Genomic DNA, 16,736 nt, shown 5'->3' on the forward strand with positions numbered 1-16,736 from the left:
TCCCAAGTAGAGAAGAGCAATACAGTGTGTACCAGTGTTGGTGTCGAGACCTGGAGGTGAGAGAGACTCTGTGCATGCCTCTGTCTCAAGTGTAAGAGTATTGCGATGGCCTTTGACATGGTGTTCGCAAAAAGATGACCATGTAGGGAAGTGACAGAGCACTTCATACTAGGATACATATCTGGGTATGGAATTCTAGGCAAAGTGCCAATGACATTTGTGTGTCCAGGCAAATATCTTTCAACTGAGTGGCGTAAATAACCAGGTGATGGGTCTCTCCCCCATGTTGATACCTAATTTTGAGCAGCTTTCTACAGGTCTTCATTACAGAGTAATTGTGTGTAATGCTGTATCAGCTTTATTAATTTTAAGTAACTATATTTGGATTGACAGAGAATGCTCTTGCTTGTAGGATTTCTACTGTGGACAGGTCTTGCAATTTATTTGGGGGGGTGGGGGGTGGGGAATGCCTCTTTACATTGTAAGAGTTCCTTGAGAACAAGTTGCAATGAAATGTTTCCAAAGTTTCTTGGTCTTTTTAGTAGCCTTCAATCCTTTAAAGGCACTTGAGTTGCTGAATATGTCCAAAAGACAATACAATAATGGTTTATACTATTACTTTTCTTTCTGGCTCCTTAGGCTATTTTCAGAGTTTGACTTCATTCATTACATAGACTGTTCAGTCTTTCCCATGGACTTCTAAAATAAAGCTACTAGAAGAGATTTTTTTTTTTAATTGTTTTGTCAGAGTAAACAGAGGCTGTGGTGTGTGTGTGTGGGGGGGGTTGTTTGTTGCAGTTTTTTGAATTGGAAGTAATAGGGGGAAACTGCAGGTCTATGTTGTCACCCTACAGTAAATGTGCAATAACTTCAAGTAAATTAGATTACCCTGCAAGCGATGGGTAGCCTACTTGCTCATGTTGGGGATCACTGTGCATACGGATACTGCAGAACATTTGAACAACTACTGTTTACTATGCCTGGTAGCTAACAAATTCAGCATAAATGCTGCCCTAAAACTTCACAAATGTAACAGCAGACACCACACAGGCTCCAGCCATTCAGACATGAACCACAGACATTATTTCCTTAACCGTATCTGTTTAGGAAGACTTTCTTCCATGTCCACTTAAGCAGAGTTGGTAGAAAACATACTGTACAACCAGCAAACTCCTTGGGATTGAGTTGGGGTTTAGGGGTTTGGGATATATGCCTTGAATTTGTTTGCTGACCTCTGGTGGGCATAGTTTTCAGGACTCTGGTGTCTAAGGGTTACTAAGCTACACCGTTTGTTTCTTAGAATTGATGAACTGAAAAAAAAATCCAGATGCTGTCCTCAAATGGCTTTTCAGTTTGTCTGTCTTAAAAAGGATTAAAACTCTGCTATAAAAGCTTAGTTTCCTGGAGGATGCACTCTAAATCTGTAGCTAGTGGCAAACTTAATAGATTAAAGATGTCATTTGATGCTTTGGTTGAATTTTTTGTTTACCTTGGTTAAAGTAACGTTTTAAGGAGAAACTTGAAACAGCTTGGCTTTAGTTCTTAGAAGTTATGTAAGTTCAGTCTGACAGATCGGGATATACTGGTTTCAAATCGCTTATTTTTAAACAATGTGTTTGGGAACCGAAATGAACTTTGTTCACTTTCACTATATTTTCCTGTCTAAAATGTTCTCCTTTTAGATATATTGTATGTAATTTTCCTATTTTTATAAATTAATACTCATTCGCTGTAATCTGTAAGTGAACAAATTGGAGTCACAAGAGTCCCTCTTTCCCTGAAGTGCCGAACAATGATTCCTATCATCTGCTGTTACGCGTGTGGGTACTCAGCAGCTTAATAATGCACATGGAGTTCCCAGAAGCTGCTGCTTATTAAGTTGGTGGATATTCTTGAAGATTTAGTTTTAAGTTTATACCTAGCATAAAGTGTGCTAGAACTACTTTACAAGGCTTGATTTTTCAGTATTTAGTATTCTGACAGATAACTTTTTCCTATGTGCTTTGTATCTTTTGTTTTGCATTTAATTCTGACTGTAGAGCTGTTCAAGCCTCTTCCTAAAGCATAGCTGCTTTTACAATTAAGGGAAGGTACATTTTGAGGTGGAGAAAGTTAGGAAGGAGGATTCTTAAGGTGTGAAATATGTCTGACTCCAGTGTGGCTCTGAAGAGCTATAGATTCTCCCTCTTGGCATGAGCAGCAAACACTGTTGCGGATCTTGCTCCAAAGTACCTGGGTTCTTGTGCCTATGGTGTGTTTTTGTTTGTTTGTTTTTGTTTAATAACTAGAACTGATCTTCAGACTCTGTGCTAAAGATATGGGTTTACTTCTTTTGGAATAGTACTTAGTTTGGAAGAAAATACATAATTTTCAAAACAGTGGAGTGAGAGGACAGTTAAGCCTAGAATATTGACCTGTTGGAGGTTTTCCTAAGAGCATGTTGCTGAAAGCATCTCTGATATGAAAAAAGTGAACTGCAAGCTTTTTCTTACCTATTGCAAATTGTCAGTGGTTGTTTTTTTAATAAGCATCTATGTTGCTTTTTCCATAAAGTACTGCTTTTGAACCAGAAAAAACATGACAGTGATTACTGGTTAATGCATACATGTGGTGCATAAATCTGTTTCTGTGGACTTCAGTGAACATTTTGGCTGTCAGACTCGTCTGACACCTCAGAGGCAGTTTTGAGATAACCAGATGCAGTCCAAACTTCATTCCCTACCCCACTGAAGTCAGTGGAGTTATGCGAGGTTCAAGCCAGGGCACAACCTAAACTCATGTCACCTTCAGCACATATTTGAGAACTTAGGAAAGGCATCTCAAATTATATTTCTCCTAATTCTTGTAGCATTTCCCTTTAGAGCTACCAAACTGTTAAGCTGTAATAGTGAAACTAATTCTATTTTCATTGTTGGAATTCACGACATATCTGCTGCTATATTCTCTAATAGAACTGATACTTCTGTGGGGATTTATTATCAGCACAAACAGTGCTGAGCAAAATGCTTGAACATAAAGATAATGTTCTGTCAATACCATATCACCTTGGCAAGGCAAGCTTTTATTTGGAGGGAGGGGGAAAGGTGGTAAAGAAAACTTGCTCTTTGGAGCTATGCTGCACTGTCAAAATACTTGCTGTTTATTCCTCTATTATCCAAACTCAGTCTAATTTGGAAACAGGACTCCTGCTTCAATGGGAAGATATCGCTGTCCTCTACTTAGTCTAGCAAAAGTTGTTATTATTTTAAATTCTACCCCTAACAGTTTTTAGATTTGGATAACTGCGCTTCTGCATGCACTGTACAATAAGCTCCAAAGATGCTTTCTGTCCAGAATGCAACAAGGTATATGATAGAGAAGGCTATTTTGTGAACATTAATTCCTTGCATTTAAAATGTAAGGAATTTCTCATTAACTTAGGTTGTTCTGTCTTCCTGGCAGTAAGTGCAAACACTGTTTGACTGTACAGTTAAAACTGAAGGGACCATTGCTTTTATCCTCATCTTGCTGAAAAGAGATGCTTCTTACTGTTTTTGAATGAGCCCAGGTTTAAATTATATTTCATTGTGAAACTCTGCTCAGGTTAACCATTTGACATTTTTGGCCTTGGATGAGAGTGTAGATGGACATAATCTTCCTGTTCTGTAGAGCTTCTGATTTTTGGTAGCACTTTAACACTTCCTGAACAGGGAATAATAAATACTTAAAATCTGTTATTACGGAAGAAAAATTAAATTTCTGATGGCATAAGGAAATCAAACACAATAGAAAGGCTAGAGTGTATATATGTGAGGAGGGAAGAGGAGCTAAGCTCAGCCTGTATTAAGGAAGTTTAATAGCAAAAACTATTATGCTGCAATAAATATATTTCCAAACAGAAGCAGTCCATGTATTTTTACTCTTGTTCAGGTACAAATTTCAATTACTGTCCCCCAATGGCTCAGTTCTGGTTGATCAAAGTGTTTGGAGATATGTGGGTTGCTGTATGTGTTACTTAAGCCTACTCATTTCAGTTTTTAAAAAAGCGTAACTATTGCCCTAGGGTTTTTAATTTTTTTTTCCAGTTGCTTGAGTTTCAGCTGCCTCAGTTTCAAAGACAGTTTATTGGTAAATGTCCCCCACTGACGTGTACTCTAAAATGGAGGATGAGAAACTCATTTTTAGGGGGGAAAGGGGACTTTGGCTCTTTAAGAGGCTAAAGATCTCATTAGGAAAAATGGCTTAAATAACTGTATCCATAATAATGTGTAATGTTGGAAAATCTGAAGAATAGTTGATAACACTTAATGCTCTGGCAAAAGAATTAATATGCCTTCTTTATTTCTTTTGATGGTAACAAACATCAGAATGTTTGACATCGGTGTATTTTGAACCAAAGGTGATGCTTTAATAGCAGTGTAGTATGTTATCTATGCTGAATTTGGTAAGATGCTCTAACTCCAGGCGGAGATGGAAATCCTGACAAGATAGGAGAAAGAATGTAGTGTCTTAGGAATTAAAATACATGGAATGTGTTAACAATGAACCTTAATCTATTCAAGTATTTTAATTTAAAAAAATGGGGAACAATTTTGTGTGTTTCTGCAATCTCCATATGGTGTTGGATGGAAGCTGTTCTTTTGGGGATGTTTTCACTCACTTTCAAGAACTTTTCTTTCCAGAACTGTTCATCCGTGTGTCGAAACAGTATCCCAGTTCTTCAGAACTTCCCTGAAAATTCTTACAAAATGAGGCAACAGTGGCAGAATAGTTCAGAGCTGTGATGCTGAACTTCATTTCAAAAGTCCAGTTCCACCTCCCTCCCCCTCCTCCCCCCACGATGCCACAGATAGCAATTATAGCCCGTGCTAACTTTGGTTAATGTTAAACATGGATAGGAAGGTGCTGGATGCATGCTGTACAACCATTCTGACTTCCACATGAAAAACTACTATCATTAAGCATGATCGTTTAGGTATATGTTCTTTGCAAACAGGTCACTTTCTTTATGAAGAAGTGAATTTTGGCTTAATTTAAAGGGGAAACAAAGGTTTGGTTGGTTTGTTTGTTTTAAAAAGGAAACCTAAGTCTACAAACCTCCTCTTAGCAAGTCTTCGGTTGTAGGAGGGATCAGAGTCAGTTAACAGAACTGATAACAGTGTTCAAAGTACACGTTTGAAGTAGTGGCTTTGTTTTGAAGACTCTTGTACATCAGAATGGCTTTTGGGGGGTAAAGCTAACACTGCTTCCCGAGCCTACTCTCATCCACAATCTTCATTAGACCTGTTAACATCCTTTGAGACTTGGAAAAGAACTATGGTCCTCTTGCAGTCTAAAGTTCTTTGACTCCTAACTGTAGCTGAAAATATAACAGGGACTGAAATTCAAAGAGCTTTAATAGTTTCTCTTCCCTCTAGCTTCACTGATCGTAGAACAAGTGCCCAATCACTTCTTAGCTTCCTGGGCTGGTTAAATCACGGACTGATTTAACCTGCAACACGCTAATAGTGCGTTTCTGCTCTAGAGGTTTTTCACTGAATTTCTTGGCTTCTAATGGGGATCCTGAAAACTAATGTTTAGTATTACTGCTGTCTTGGAAACTGCTGAAGTAAAAGGGTACGTTATCAATGCCGTCATATAATATCTAAATAATGAACTGATGATTCTAGTCCAGGACTTAGTCACAGTAAAACATTAAATCAGGACTAATGTTTCTTAATATGCTCTATACTTGAAGTCAGTTTGGAGACTTAAATCCTCTTCTCATTCAGGGAAACTTTCCAGGTTGCATAGGGCAATCTGTATTCTGGATTGTCCTACAGAGGCTTTTGTTTGCGAGGAAGCTCTTTTTCGAGAAGGATTGGAGTTGTACCTGTGTTTAAAAATGCTAAAACTGAGAATTGTAAGTGTTAGCAATGAAATAATTCCAGGGTTTCAGAGATGCCAAGATTCTGTATTTTCACTGAAATCTGTTGAAGGGTTCCCTCCCCTGAAGGGAGCTAGGTGCTTAAATTCATTTTGAGGATCTAGGCTGCAATATCTGCAGCCATTTTAGTGGTTTAAAACCAGTATATTCCTGGCCTAACCAGCCCTTAAGAAAATTGACAAAGTATCCTGCTGACTTGCATGGTGTTAGACAGCAGTCAATTTTTAGGCGTTTCCAAAGTATGACTGATTAAAGTAGTGCCAGCTCACACAAATCTGAAGATTTGAACCATTTTACTGAAAAAGACCAATCTTTAAGGTACCGCAGTCATTTCTGCAAACACTTGAGGCACTTGTTTCACTTCAGGCGTGCTCCATTGATTAAACAAGACTGTTCTAGGCTTAAAATTGAACATAAGTGTAAATGAATGCAAACATGGAGTGGCGATTGAGCTGTAATACTGCCACAATACTGGGAGGAATAAGGTAAGATATGGGGAGCTTTGAACTTGAAAAGAAAGACTAGAAGGTTAGGTGTAACCAATGGGAATCTTGGCAAATTAACATTGCTACGTATTTACAGGTAGCTGAAGAACCCAGTATTTTCAGGTATTAAATTGTCCATATTTTCATTGAAGGTATATGGCTTGTTTAAAAGGAAATAATGGTTGACGTTAACCTTAAATTCATATTAAAACTAAATGTGACTCCAATTTTTATCAAGAAGTGAAAGCTGTAAATTGCCAGCTTCAGAATAGACTCAGGCACAGTTAATAAAAATGGAATTTTTTTTGGACTCCCTTATAAGGGTTAGGCTGTTTTTAAACAGATTCCTTGATTGTGTGCTAAAGCTCAGTATTAAAATTCTGAGAAAGTGTTCTGTGTGTGAATAAAAGGATTTAAGGATAGAGTTGTAATGTCTTGAACCAAACCCTGTTCCTCCTCTTCTAAGAAGCAGCCCCTTTCATAGTTAGAGGGGCTGTTTTCATAAGTAATTTGACCAAATGTGTAACTACACTTTAAGAAAATGCATCTGGACAGTTTGTAAACCAGCTTACTTGATTATTCTGAGCTGTTACAGAAATCAAGTGACTCTTCAGCATTAAAAACTTAAGTAAAAATAGTAGATGAAAAATATTTCTGCAATTGGCTCATCTCTTTAAACATAAAGCTGAGGGATTATATCCATTTAAATTGTAGCAATGCTGTAGTGGGCAACATGCATGCGTATTCCGCCGTTAGTTTCTTGTTGTCTTGCTCCCTTCCAAGTTAGTAGTCATGGATAATATTTTTACTGGTTCTGTGGACTGAAGTATAATTGAATAAACAAAAATAACCAAACTTGAGATTGGTTTCTTTCCCAGGTTAAAGTGTGTGGAAAGGAAGACTTTTACCTGTGGGTGAGACCTGCCCTAGACTGCTTGCTACATTTTCTGTGTCACATCTATCATAACTTTCAGCTCATGAAAGTATATTCAAGCTATAAATGACTTGGTGTCATAGCTGTTATTTTACAAAGAGCTGCTCAAAATAGTTTTTAAATTGACCCTGGTGCAAAGCTTTCCTGTCCATTGGAAATGTCTTGAATATTTTCTTAGAGCCTTCTAAAATGGAGATGGTGAGGGAACATACATGTCTTAAATTGCTGAGATAAACTGACAAGCTGCGGTATTTTGACAAATTTAACATCTCTGTTCGGTTGTTTTGGACAATTGGTAGTGATTAGAAGTAATTTTCACGGAAATACTGTCACTTAGATATCAATAGTCTACTAGAGCAGGGGTTGCTCCTGACACTTTAGATTTTTAATGTTGCATTTTTGTGTTTGAACAATTTATATCTATTCAAAAGCAGTATATTTAAAGATGACTCTTGCAAGCTTTCTTAGAGCCCTTTCCCTTATGTTCTGTCCAGTTACTTGAATGTTTTGAGGTATTTGTTCACAGCTTCTCTTGTGTGTTGCAAAGTGATTAAGTTTTTAAGTCTTGTCAAATGTAATAGTGTAATTGAGATGGCTGTAGTCTTCCAGCTGCTAAAAGTTCGGTAAAAATGGATACGCACAGATTGACAGGCCTAACACCACACTGCACTGAGGTATTAGCCTGTTGTTCAGTGATAGCTGAAAACCAGCTGCTATTGTATGTCTACATACAAACCCCCTCACGACATCAGAGGAGCATATTGAATAGTTTTCCCATTTTTGGCCTAGGTCACTGTTTGTCTAATGCTATTTTCTCTTGCTGCTCAAGGGCATTGTGGCTTAAATTAGTTTTCACATGCTATAATGATACAAAAAGGGAATTTGTGGCTTTTCATTGGACCCCTTCGTATACATAATGGTTACAAGAAGATATGTATAACCCCTGAAGCCAAGCTACTTGGTCTTTTGCTGATTTAAATGGTGGTTGGGGCTTTTGGGGGCCTTAGGAAAAGTCATGGAGAACAAGTTTGCTTGAAGTTCAGAGAAGCACTTAATGCTCCTCTTCAGCTTTCTGTTCTATAATTTTTCTGTCCGAGCGGTTGTATGTTCTAAAGTTGTAGCACTGCTCCTGACGTTCTCATGGCATTATTTGTTAATGTGCACTGTTGCTGGTCGTTGCATAAGCAGTTCCTGCAGGAATTGCAGCTTGTTTTCATTTTACTGCGGGGACAAATTAGAGTCTATCTACTGACGAGATCAGGTCTTATTAGCTAGTGATCGAAGCATTTTCCCTCCTTTGTATGCATTATTTCATAATAAATATGAAGTTGATGCTTAGATACTTGCACCGTTAAATCCACTTTACAAATAAGATTATACACATTTGTTAAAAATACTGACGTGTAGAATGCAGACACCCCCCCCCCCCCGCACATGAGTCAGAAGTGACACTCATACATTTAACAAGTTAATTTGCTTGTGCAAAAACACTTATTTGGTGTGGAGCTTTAGTTCCTCTATTGCTTTTCTTATAAACCAGGAAAAGCCAGATGAAGGAGACTGGAAAGGTGGAAGAATTAATTCAGTGATGATAAAGATGCTAGAGTAAAACTGGCTACACAGCTCTGGCAACCAGTTCTGTTACTCTCTGCCATCTTCAGGAGTGTCCTGTTAACTTCTCGTTCTGGCTGCTGCCTGGGTGTTGGGAAGCGGCTTGAACGCTTGCTTGAGGGGGGTTTCTTTCCTCTGTGTTCTACAAAGTAGAAGTAAATGTCATAAGACAAGATAAACACAGCATAGAGTTCTGCCAAAAATTTAACTGGGGTTTGGGCGGTGAGTAGCATTACTGAAAATAAAGGTAACGTATGACTGGGATTTAACTTCCAGCTCTAAAATATATGGCTGTATTCGGGGTATAACATTAAACAGTAGGCTTGTGGAAGCACATTATTCTCACAATCGGTGCCAAAGAAGAAGGAAGTACAACTTCTTTTAGTCTAAAAATAAGTAAATAAATACAGGTGACTTTCTGATCTTTGGACAGCAGAAGACTGACCGTCACATTTGGCACAAAGAAAGCAACCAGGAGATTTGCCAGGGCAGTGCTTCTGAAAAGGAACTTGGTTCATCTTAGCTACAGGGCTTTTCTTTGTGTGTTTTTTTTTGTTTTTTTTTCATATGTATTCTGAAATTGGTATCTTTCTCTTCAGAATGTTCTCCCTTTGCTGTCAAATGGTAGTCATGTGATATAAAAACAAGAGTTAGTGAATTACAGCTTCTTTTTTGAAATTGGGTTGGGGTAGAGGTCTTGAAGGCAAGTCTAAATTGCCTGAGCAATCTTGGACATTCATACAATTAAAGTATTGCAATCCACAAAAGCTGTAAGAAGCCGTTAGTAATCTTACTTAACTGAACAGTTACTGGAAAATCATTTTCCTGACAAAAAGAGGTAATATTATGTCTAGTTCGAAATCTTTCAAATAACTGCATTCTGACTTTCTCTTACTTGTTTTCTTGTAGTTGGAGACAAGGTTCCTGCTGATATAAGAATTACTTCCATCAAATCTACAACTCTAAGGGTAGACCAGTCAATTCTCACAGGTGCAACTTTTGTGGCTTTTTTTATAATTATGCACATATTTGAAAATGCCTTTTCACTATTTGTTTGGAATAGTCCCTTAGGGACAAGCCTGTAGCTATTCAATGTGTGGCATTCAAGTACAGTATATTTCTAATCTAGTAACTTAAATCTTAAAGTGTCTGAATGTGTTTCTTGGTCATTGACTTTATGTGCTCAGTTTCATGGGATGAACATTCTTACTGGGGCTTGTAATGCTTTTTTTGGTGTATTTTTATTAGAGAGACGCTAGTAAGTTGTGGGGAACTAAAAATTAAGAATTTCTATTCTAGTTTATGAAGTCGTCTAGATCTGAACATCTTGTTGCTGCTCAAATATGAAAGTATGGGAATTTATTAAATGAATTTTGCTTTCTGTGATGCTTATTATTCTTTCTTGTAAGACAGAAATGGTTAACTTGAAATACAGACAGCTTTTAAATTGCTGTTATTAAAGGCTGGGTGCACTAAAGCCTTATTTGCTGAAACTCTGCATGCACATTCATGTGTTTTGTGGTACTAGCTCTGGAATACAGGAGCTATATTTAGAGCACTCTTCAGACTCGTTGAAAACAAAACAACCTAAAACTACTTCTGAATATAGGAAAGAAACTTAGAGGCAACCAAGCATGCTACAAGTGTTCTCTCAGCTGGAACTCGAAGATCTGTCTGCCTGTTTTGGTAGCATAAATTTATGTCAACTCGCCCTGAATTTTAAAACCATAAATTATTCATCAGAAAACTTACTCTTGATCACTGTCTGTCTTGAAACAGGCTCCGAAGTTTCTCAGTACAGATCTTGAGTAGCGTAGGACTGATGTGTTGCTGACCTGTGAGCTAGTGTCTCAATTTTACTTGTTTAGCATGTGAAAATGTAGGCAGTCCATGTTTGTCAAGGAATCAGAACTGAAATAACTAGAAGAAAACATCCACCAGAAGCCTCTATAAAGGGAATAATGATTCAGTGCCTATGTTTAAATAACTGAACAGATTCTTCCCCCCACCCCCCCCAAAATTAGTTTTCTGTTTCCAGCCTATTTCAAGTTAATACTTGGGTCTCCAAACAATAAAAAAGGACAGAAGTGTAAGATGCTATTTATCAAGGCCTTTTAATAGGAAGCTTTGACTCTCTTGTAGTGTGCTCTTAGCTTCAGTCACTGAGTTACCACCTTAATGAAATTTGATGTAGTCATTAAAATCTGTCCTTATAGAAAGGAACTTTTCTATTCCTATGTGACATTTATAGAAATTGATATATATTTAAGGTTTTTATGGAACAGTTTTCTGAAGACTTTCCCACTAAAGATGTTAACTGACAGTTGACTGCATAAGACTGTAAAAATCAGTAGAAAAATTTAAGGCCTGCCAAAGAGAGTGTAACACTAGTAAGATCTACCTATTTGAATGAGAACACAACTCTTCTAATGCACAGGGAATGGAAGTATTTGTTAGTGCATGAGAAGCGCACAAAATAACGCTCTAGACAAAAAAGATCCTGGTGAAATACTCTTGAGGGTTGACCCTTTATACAGTAGATCTTGCTGTATTAAAATGTGAAGTATCAGCTGTTTATTTGATCACTTCTTTGTCCCTTGAAAGTAAAGGTATATGCTTCATTAATTCTAACCATACAAAATGGTTATTTTAATTAAGTGCTATCCTATTTTTATTAAAAGCTAGCCATTCAATTTTTTTGATCAACTGGAATATTTCATGTTTCACCTAAGTGATTAAGTAAAGTCATATGAGGAAATATAAAAGGAAATTTATGACATCCTAAAAATTTTTAGGATGGAAGATGGTATAATCTTGTTCTGTAGGGAAGTGAAAAGCTGTGCGTATAATCTCTTCTTAAACCTATCTTCATTTTAGGTGAATCTGTATCTGTTATTAAACATACTGACCCTGTGCCTGATCCTCGTGCTGTAAACCAAGACAAGAAGAATATGCTTTTTTCTGTAAGTTATATGTTTTGGAATTTTTAAAACAATGTAAAATAATGCAGGAGCTGGTAATTGAAAATATGCAGAATTTTAGATCTGCACCTAAAAGCTGTATTGACTTCCTTTCTGTATTCTGTATGCATATCACCATGTGCATCAAATCCAACGAATTAGAAATTAGAAGGAACTTCTATTAAAAGGTGTCCTCAGAGAGGATGCTTGTTGAAACCAATTTTTATAGGGAAACTTATTCATGTCCTTCACAGGAAAAAGTCTTAAAAGTTAGAGTGCCTGCACTTAATAATTTAGAAAGAAGTTTTGTTCTGTTTTTTTCTTAAGACTGAAAAGAATGCCCAACTTAACTGAGAAAAAGGATTGAAGTGGCTTATTCAAATTTGTTTCGTGAAACTGTTTGAATTATATTACTTGTCTTCAGATATTGAAATAATTTTCTTATTGTTGGTAGATTTCTTGTAGAAAATCTAATTGTTCTTGCTCATGTTAAGTATGTTCATTCAAGGAGCCCCACAGAACACAACTATTACCCCTAGTAAATATCCCTATTAAGATTGTGTTTTGCCAGATTAAAAAAAAAAAAATCCTTAAATTATTCCAATAGAAATGCGTTCTACTTAGCTGCTGGCTTTAGTCATGCTGCTGCATATAATAGGGCAATACTGATTCATTTTGATGAGCTATAAACAAAAAACTATGCCAGAGTACTGAGTGTCTTGCAAATACTGGGAGAAATGTCATTCTCCCCTCTTCCCCCCCTTTTTGCATATCCTAGCTGAATCTCAGTCTCTGATTTGTGCTTGCATGAGGATTCTTTCTTTGAAAGAAAGAAAAAAAAAGCCATGTTGTAGACTTATTGTAATAGGCTAGGCTTTAAAAGCTTTACTTTACTTCTGTAAACCAAATAAAACTAAAATGTTGAAAGATAGCAACAACTCCAGTCTTTATCTTTAAGCATTTGATAGGAAAGATGTTTGTCTTAGTGTGTCAGGCTTCCTGTCAACTCCTGTTTTCCACCTGCTGTCTCAGTAAAGGTTAGTTTTCTAAAAAGGCAAGTGTTTTGAGGGAAGATATCTGGGAACTACTCATTGCAAATATGAGAATGGTGCTAATGTATGTATGTTCAAACAAAAAGCCTTTCAGGAATTATGCACTGTAAATTATAAGCAATACTTAAGAACTCTTCAGGATGGTGAAGTTCGTGGAGAGAGCACAGAGCAGTTTATTTTTATTAGACAAATTGATATAGTGAGGGGCAGGGTAACAGATGAGTTTTGCAGGCGTCCAAGCCTGGCTTTTGCTGTGGGGTATTTCATTATGGATTTCCTTGCTGTGCTAGTTTTGATATGTCTGTTCCATCTGACTGATCATGTTAAAGTATTGTATTTAGTCTTTATAGTGAGAGACTAAAATAAAAAAAGAAAGTGGAGTCTAATGATGCCTCTTTAAGGACTAATGCTCCTTTACTCTCCCCTTTCCCAAATTCTGAAAGAATGACTGTCAAGATAGAATCCAAAATAAATTATTAAAGCTGATAAGAATGGGATATGTGAACCACAGGATCACTGCCTCACAAATTAGCCAGAATAAGTGATAAAGTCTGATGCTTTCTGCTGAGATCAAATTCCAGTTAATCTCAGAATCTGGAGTAGGCCTGTTGAAAGCCAGTATGTTTACAGATTCACTGAAGTTTTCTTTCTCCCCTCTCCTTGATTTGCTTCAGGGTACTAACATTGCTGCTGGTAAAGCTATGGGAGTGGTTATTGCAACAGGAGTAAACACCGAAATTGGCAAAATTCGCGATGAGATGGTGGCTACTGAACAAGAGAGAACTCCGCTCCAACAGAAACTGGATGAGTTTGGAGAGCAGCTGTCTAAAGTCATCTCGCTTATCTGCATTGCTGTTTGGATCATAAACATCGGTCACTTCAATGATCCAGTTCATGGTGGCTCCTGGATTCGAGGTGCTATCTATTACTTTAAGATTGCTGTTGCTCTTGCTGTTGCTGCTATTCCTGAGGGTCTGCCTGCTGTCATTACCACCTGCTTGGCTCTTGGAACCCGCAGAATGGCCAAGAAGAACGCTATTGTTAGAAGTCTTCCCTCAGTGGAAACCTTGGGGTGCACCTCGGTTATTTGTTCTGACAAGACTGGTACTCTGACCACGAATCAGATGTCAGTTTGCAGGGTATGTTGAATTGACTTGCTCTGCTTTTCTTTTTCTCCTCAGCCACTCTGAATAGTCAGCATTGCTCGAATTCTTTTGATCATGAGTTTTTTGGTTCTCATATCATCAAAATCTTGCTTTATTTTCCTAAGATAAGCTTCCACTTTTAATTCAGTTTTCCACTGTGTAGTGTTTAAGGCCTTTATCTCTTCCCTTATTTAGTCATGGCTAAAAATAGCTGTACCCGCACTTGATAGAAGGCAAAGTTGTTGGCAAGCAGCTTTCCATTGGCTGTCTGTAAACCATTTAGTCTAATATTATTTGGTGTGATTTGTTCACTGCTTCAGAAAGGTAAGATAGGTTGTATTATAGAAGGGGTGTGTGAGCGTAGAACACTTTGACCTCTTTACATAGCAAGATAATGCTATAAAGTCTTCCTTTTGATTTAGTTCAGTCTGGAGCAATCTTCTTCCCATTCCCTCTCAAGCTCTCTCTATAGCTTGGGGTACATGAGGAACCAGCATTAAATGGAAATCCGAAATGACAGCAAAGTCGGTACTCTTTCACACCATTTTCAGTCTTGTTTCTTTTTAACCTCCCTCCTGTAACTTATTGGCACTTGCCTCTGCTACGTTGAAGTTGTATGCTCTCTGCCATGTTTCAGTGGTGGAGAATCTTAGCAGTGAGAAAAGGGTGGAAGCTTTACTAGAAGCAACTTGGATGTTTGAGGTCACTTTCACTACTGAACAGCTCCACCTTTGTTTGGCTATCTTATCTTCAGTAGCTTTTATTGCTCTGATGTAGGTCACTGTAATGTTTTCAATAGGTAATATTGGATGACTAATAGGGTAACTTGGAGGTGCAGTTGACACCACCACCTGCATTGCCAGGGTTACCTTCAAGGTATGGCTTATTTTTAGGTTAGCGTAACAGTCCTGTACCTCTTGTCACGTCTTGCCCCTGCTCCCTTACTCCCAATATTCTTTCTAGTGCTGATTAATTTGGGACTTGTATAGCTGGTCACTTGACATGGTGCATGTTCTGTTGCCAGTTTTCTGTGCTTCCCATTTACTTAATATTCTGTGTCAAACTTAATGTTTTCTCCATAAAAATCCTTCAGTTGAATAATTGTAGACGATCAGCAGCATAGCAACTCTGTGACATCAAATGTTTGTTCAAAGCCATTATTTTGGGTTAGAATTCCAAATGTGTAAATGTTGAGCACTACAGACCACTGTTTCTGGCAAAAGTTTAAGCCTTAAACACTTTATTCTCACGTGACTGATGGTTTTTTCTTTTTAATTGGTGGTTGACTTGTTCTGCTTGCTTAAGTATTGTAGTATTTATACCTAAGAGACACAAAGCAGCTGCTCATCAGTATTCTAGAGGAGGTTACTTGCAGTAGAGTTGCATAACTGCCCTAGTCTTTGCAGGGATTTTTTCGTCACACAGATGCCAAAAGCAGGCAGCTTCCTTGTTAACTCTCATTTAAAAACCTTCAGATCTGTTTATTTAAAAGCTCAAAATGCTCTACTCCTTAAATTTAGAGGACCAAATGTTTTAAATGTGGTGCAGTACAATTTCCTTATGTCCTTGGTATCTGTGGCAGCTACGTAATAACCTTAATTGCAGGAGGTTGCAAAAAGTAGCAAAATCCTAACATGCATAAACAATACACTTACTCTTTTCACACTAAGCAGAGAAATTGCCTAGCTTTTCAAGTAGTCTTTTCTGCAACAGTAATTCTATCTGCAGTTTTAACTTTCGTAATGTTAAGTAGTAACTCCTAAGTGTCTAAAGGAACCCTATACTAAAATGTTTCTGTTGAAAGTGACCCTTCTTCAGGTGAAGACTTGCTGTCTTTTTTAATGTCCTCCTGTGGGGTCTGCCTCTGACCAGAATGCGGTGACGCTGCTTTGTGGGCTTTTAATTTATCTGCTTGTTTAGTTGTTTTATTTTAAACCACTTTGGAGATTATAAGGTCTCCAGATACCGCTGCAGATCAATTGTTAATAGCCTAATTAGGCTATATTTTGTGAAGATGCTTGCTTAAAATGTAAGGCAGCACAATGAAGTGAAAGCGAGATGTTGCTAAAACATGATATGCAGAATGGTTTATACAAACAAGGTAGTAATTAATTCTAGTAAGGTATACGATCAATCAGTGAGTCATTGTTTCTTCTCTGCTACCACTCCAGCAAGTTGGATGTCAACAGATTGGCCACTTGTCATGATGAAATATCACAATTTGAGGCGCTGTGTTTTTTTATCTGTCTTCCCAGATTTGGTTCTGTCCGCAGCTCTCCTACAGTGGAAAGAGAAACAAAGGAAAGATTAAGAGATGCAGATGCCTTATGGGGTACAAATGCATCCTTCAAATTAGCATATTCTTCACTTGAAAATAACACTCCAGTCTGTGCTACAGGGGCACTTGAGCTGTCTGAATGTTTCTAATCTAGCAGTGTACTGATGGCAAAATGACTTATGAGCAGAAAACCAAGACAGGACATGCTTTCACTTAGCGGCTGGTATTAGGGGGAACTCACCATCGTCTGGCTCTTGCCTAAAACCTCCTCTCCTACATCTAGAAGCTTCTACTACTATTTGTAGATACTTTGTATATTTGCTTTTGCGAAAACTGTCTGTTCCCAAGCTGCCCTATGCTGCTTTT

General features: G+C 37.6%; 1 protein-coding gene across 1 annotated transcript in view; it reads left to right on the forward strand.

The window, feature by feature from the left end:
- ATP2A2 (ATPase sarcoplasmic/endoplasmic reticulum Ca2+ transporting 2) overlaps nucleotides 1–16,736 on the forward strand; it is a 44,640-nt gene that overhangs the window by 15,422 nt on the left and 12,482 nt on the right. Inside the window, exons 6-8 of the mRNA XM_026058855.1 lie at nucleotides 9,845–9,925; nucleotides 11,813–11,898; nucleotides 13,622–14,086. Coding sequence (XP_025914640.1) covers nucleotides 9,845–9,925; nucleotides 11,813–11,898; nucleotides 13,622–14,086 — 632 coding nt within the window. The remainder of the gene's footprint in view (nucleotides 1–9,844; nucleotides 9,926–11,812; nucleotides 11,899–13,621; nucleotides 14,087–16,736) is intronic.

Source organism: Apteryx rowi, unplaced genomic scaffold (genome assembly GCF_003343035.1).
Source record: "Apteryx rowi isolate R43461 unplaced genomic scaffold, aptRow1 scaffold_15, whole genome shotgun sequence".
Taxonomy (NCBI): domain Eukaryota; kingdom Metazoa; phylum Chordata; class Aves; order Apterygiformes; family Apterygidae; genus Apteryx; species Apteryx rowi.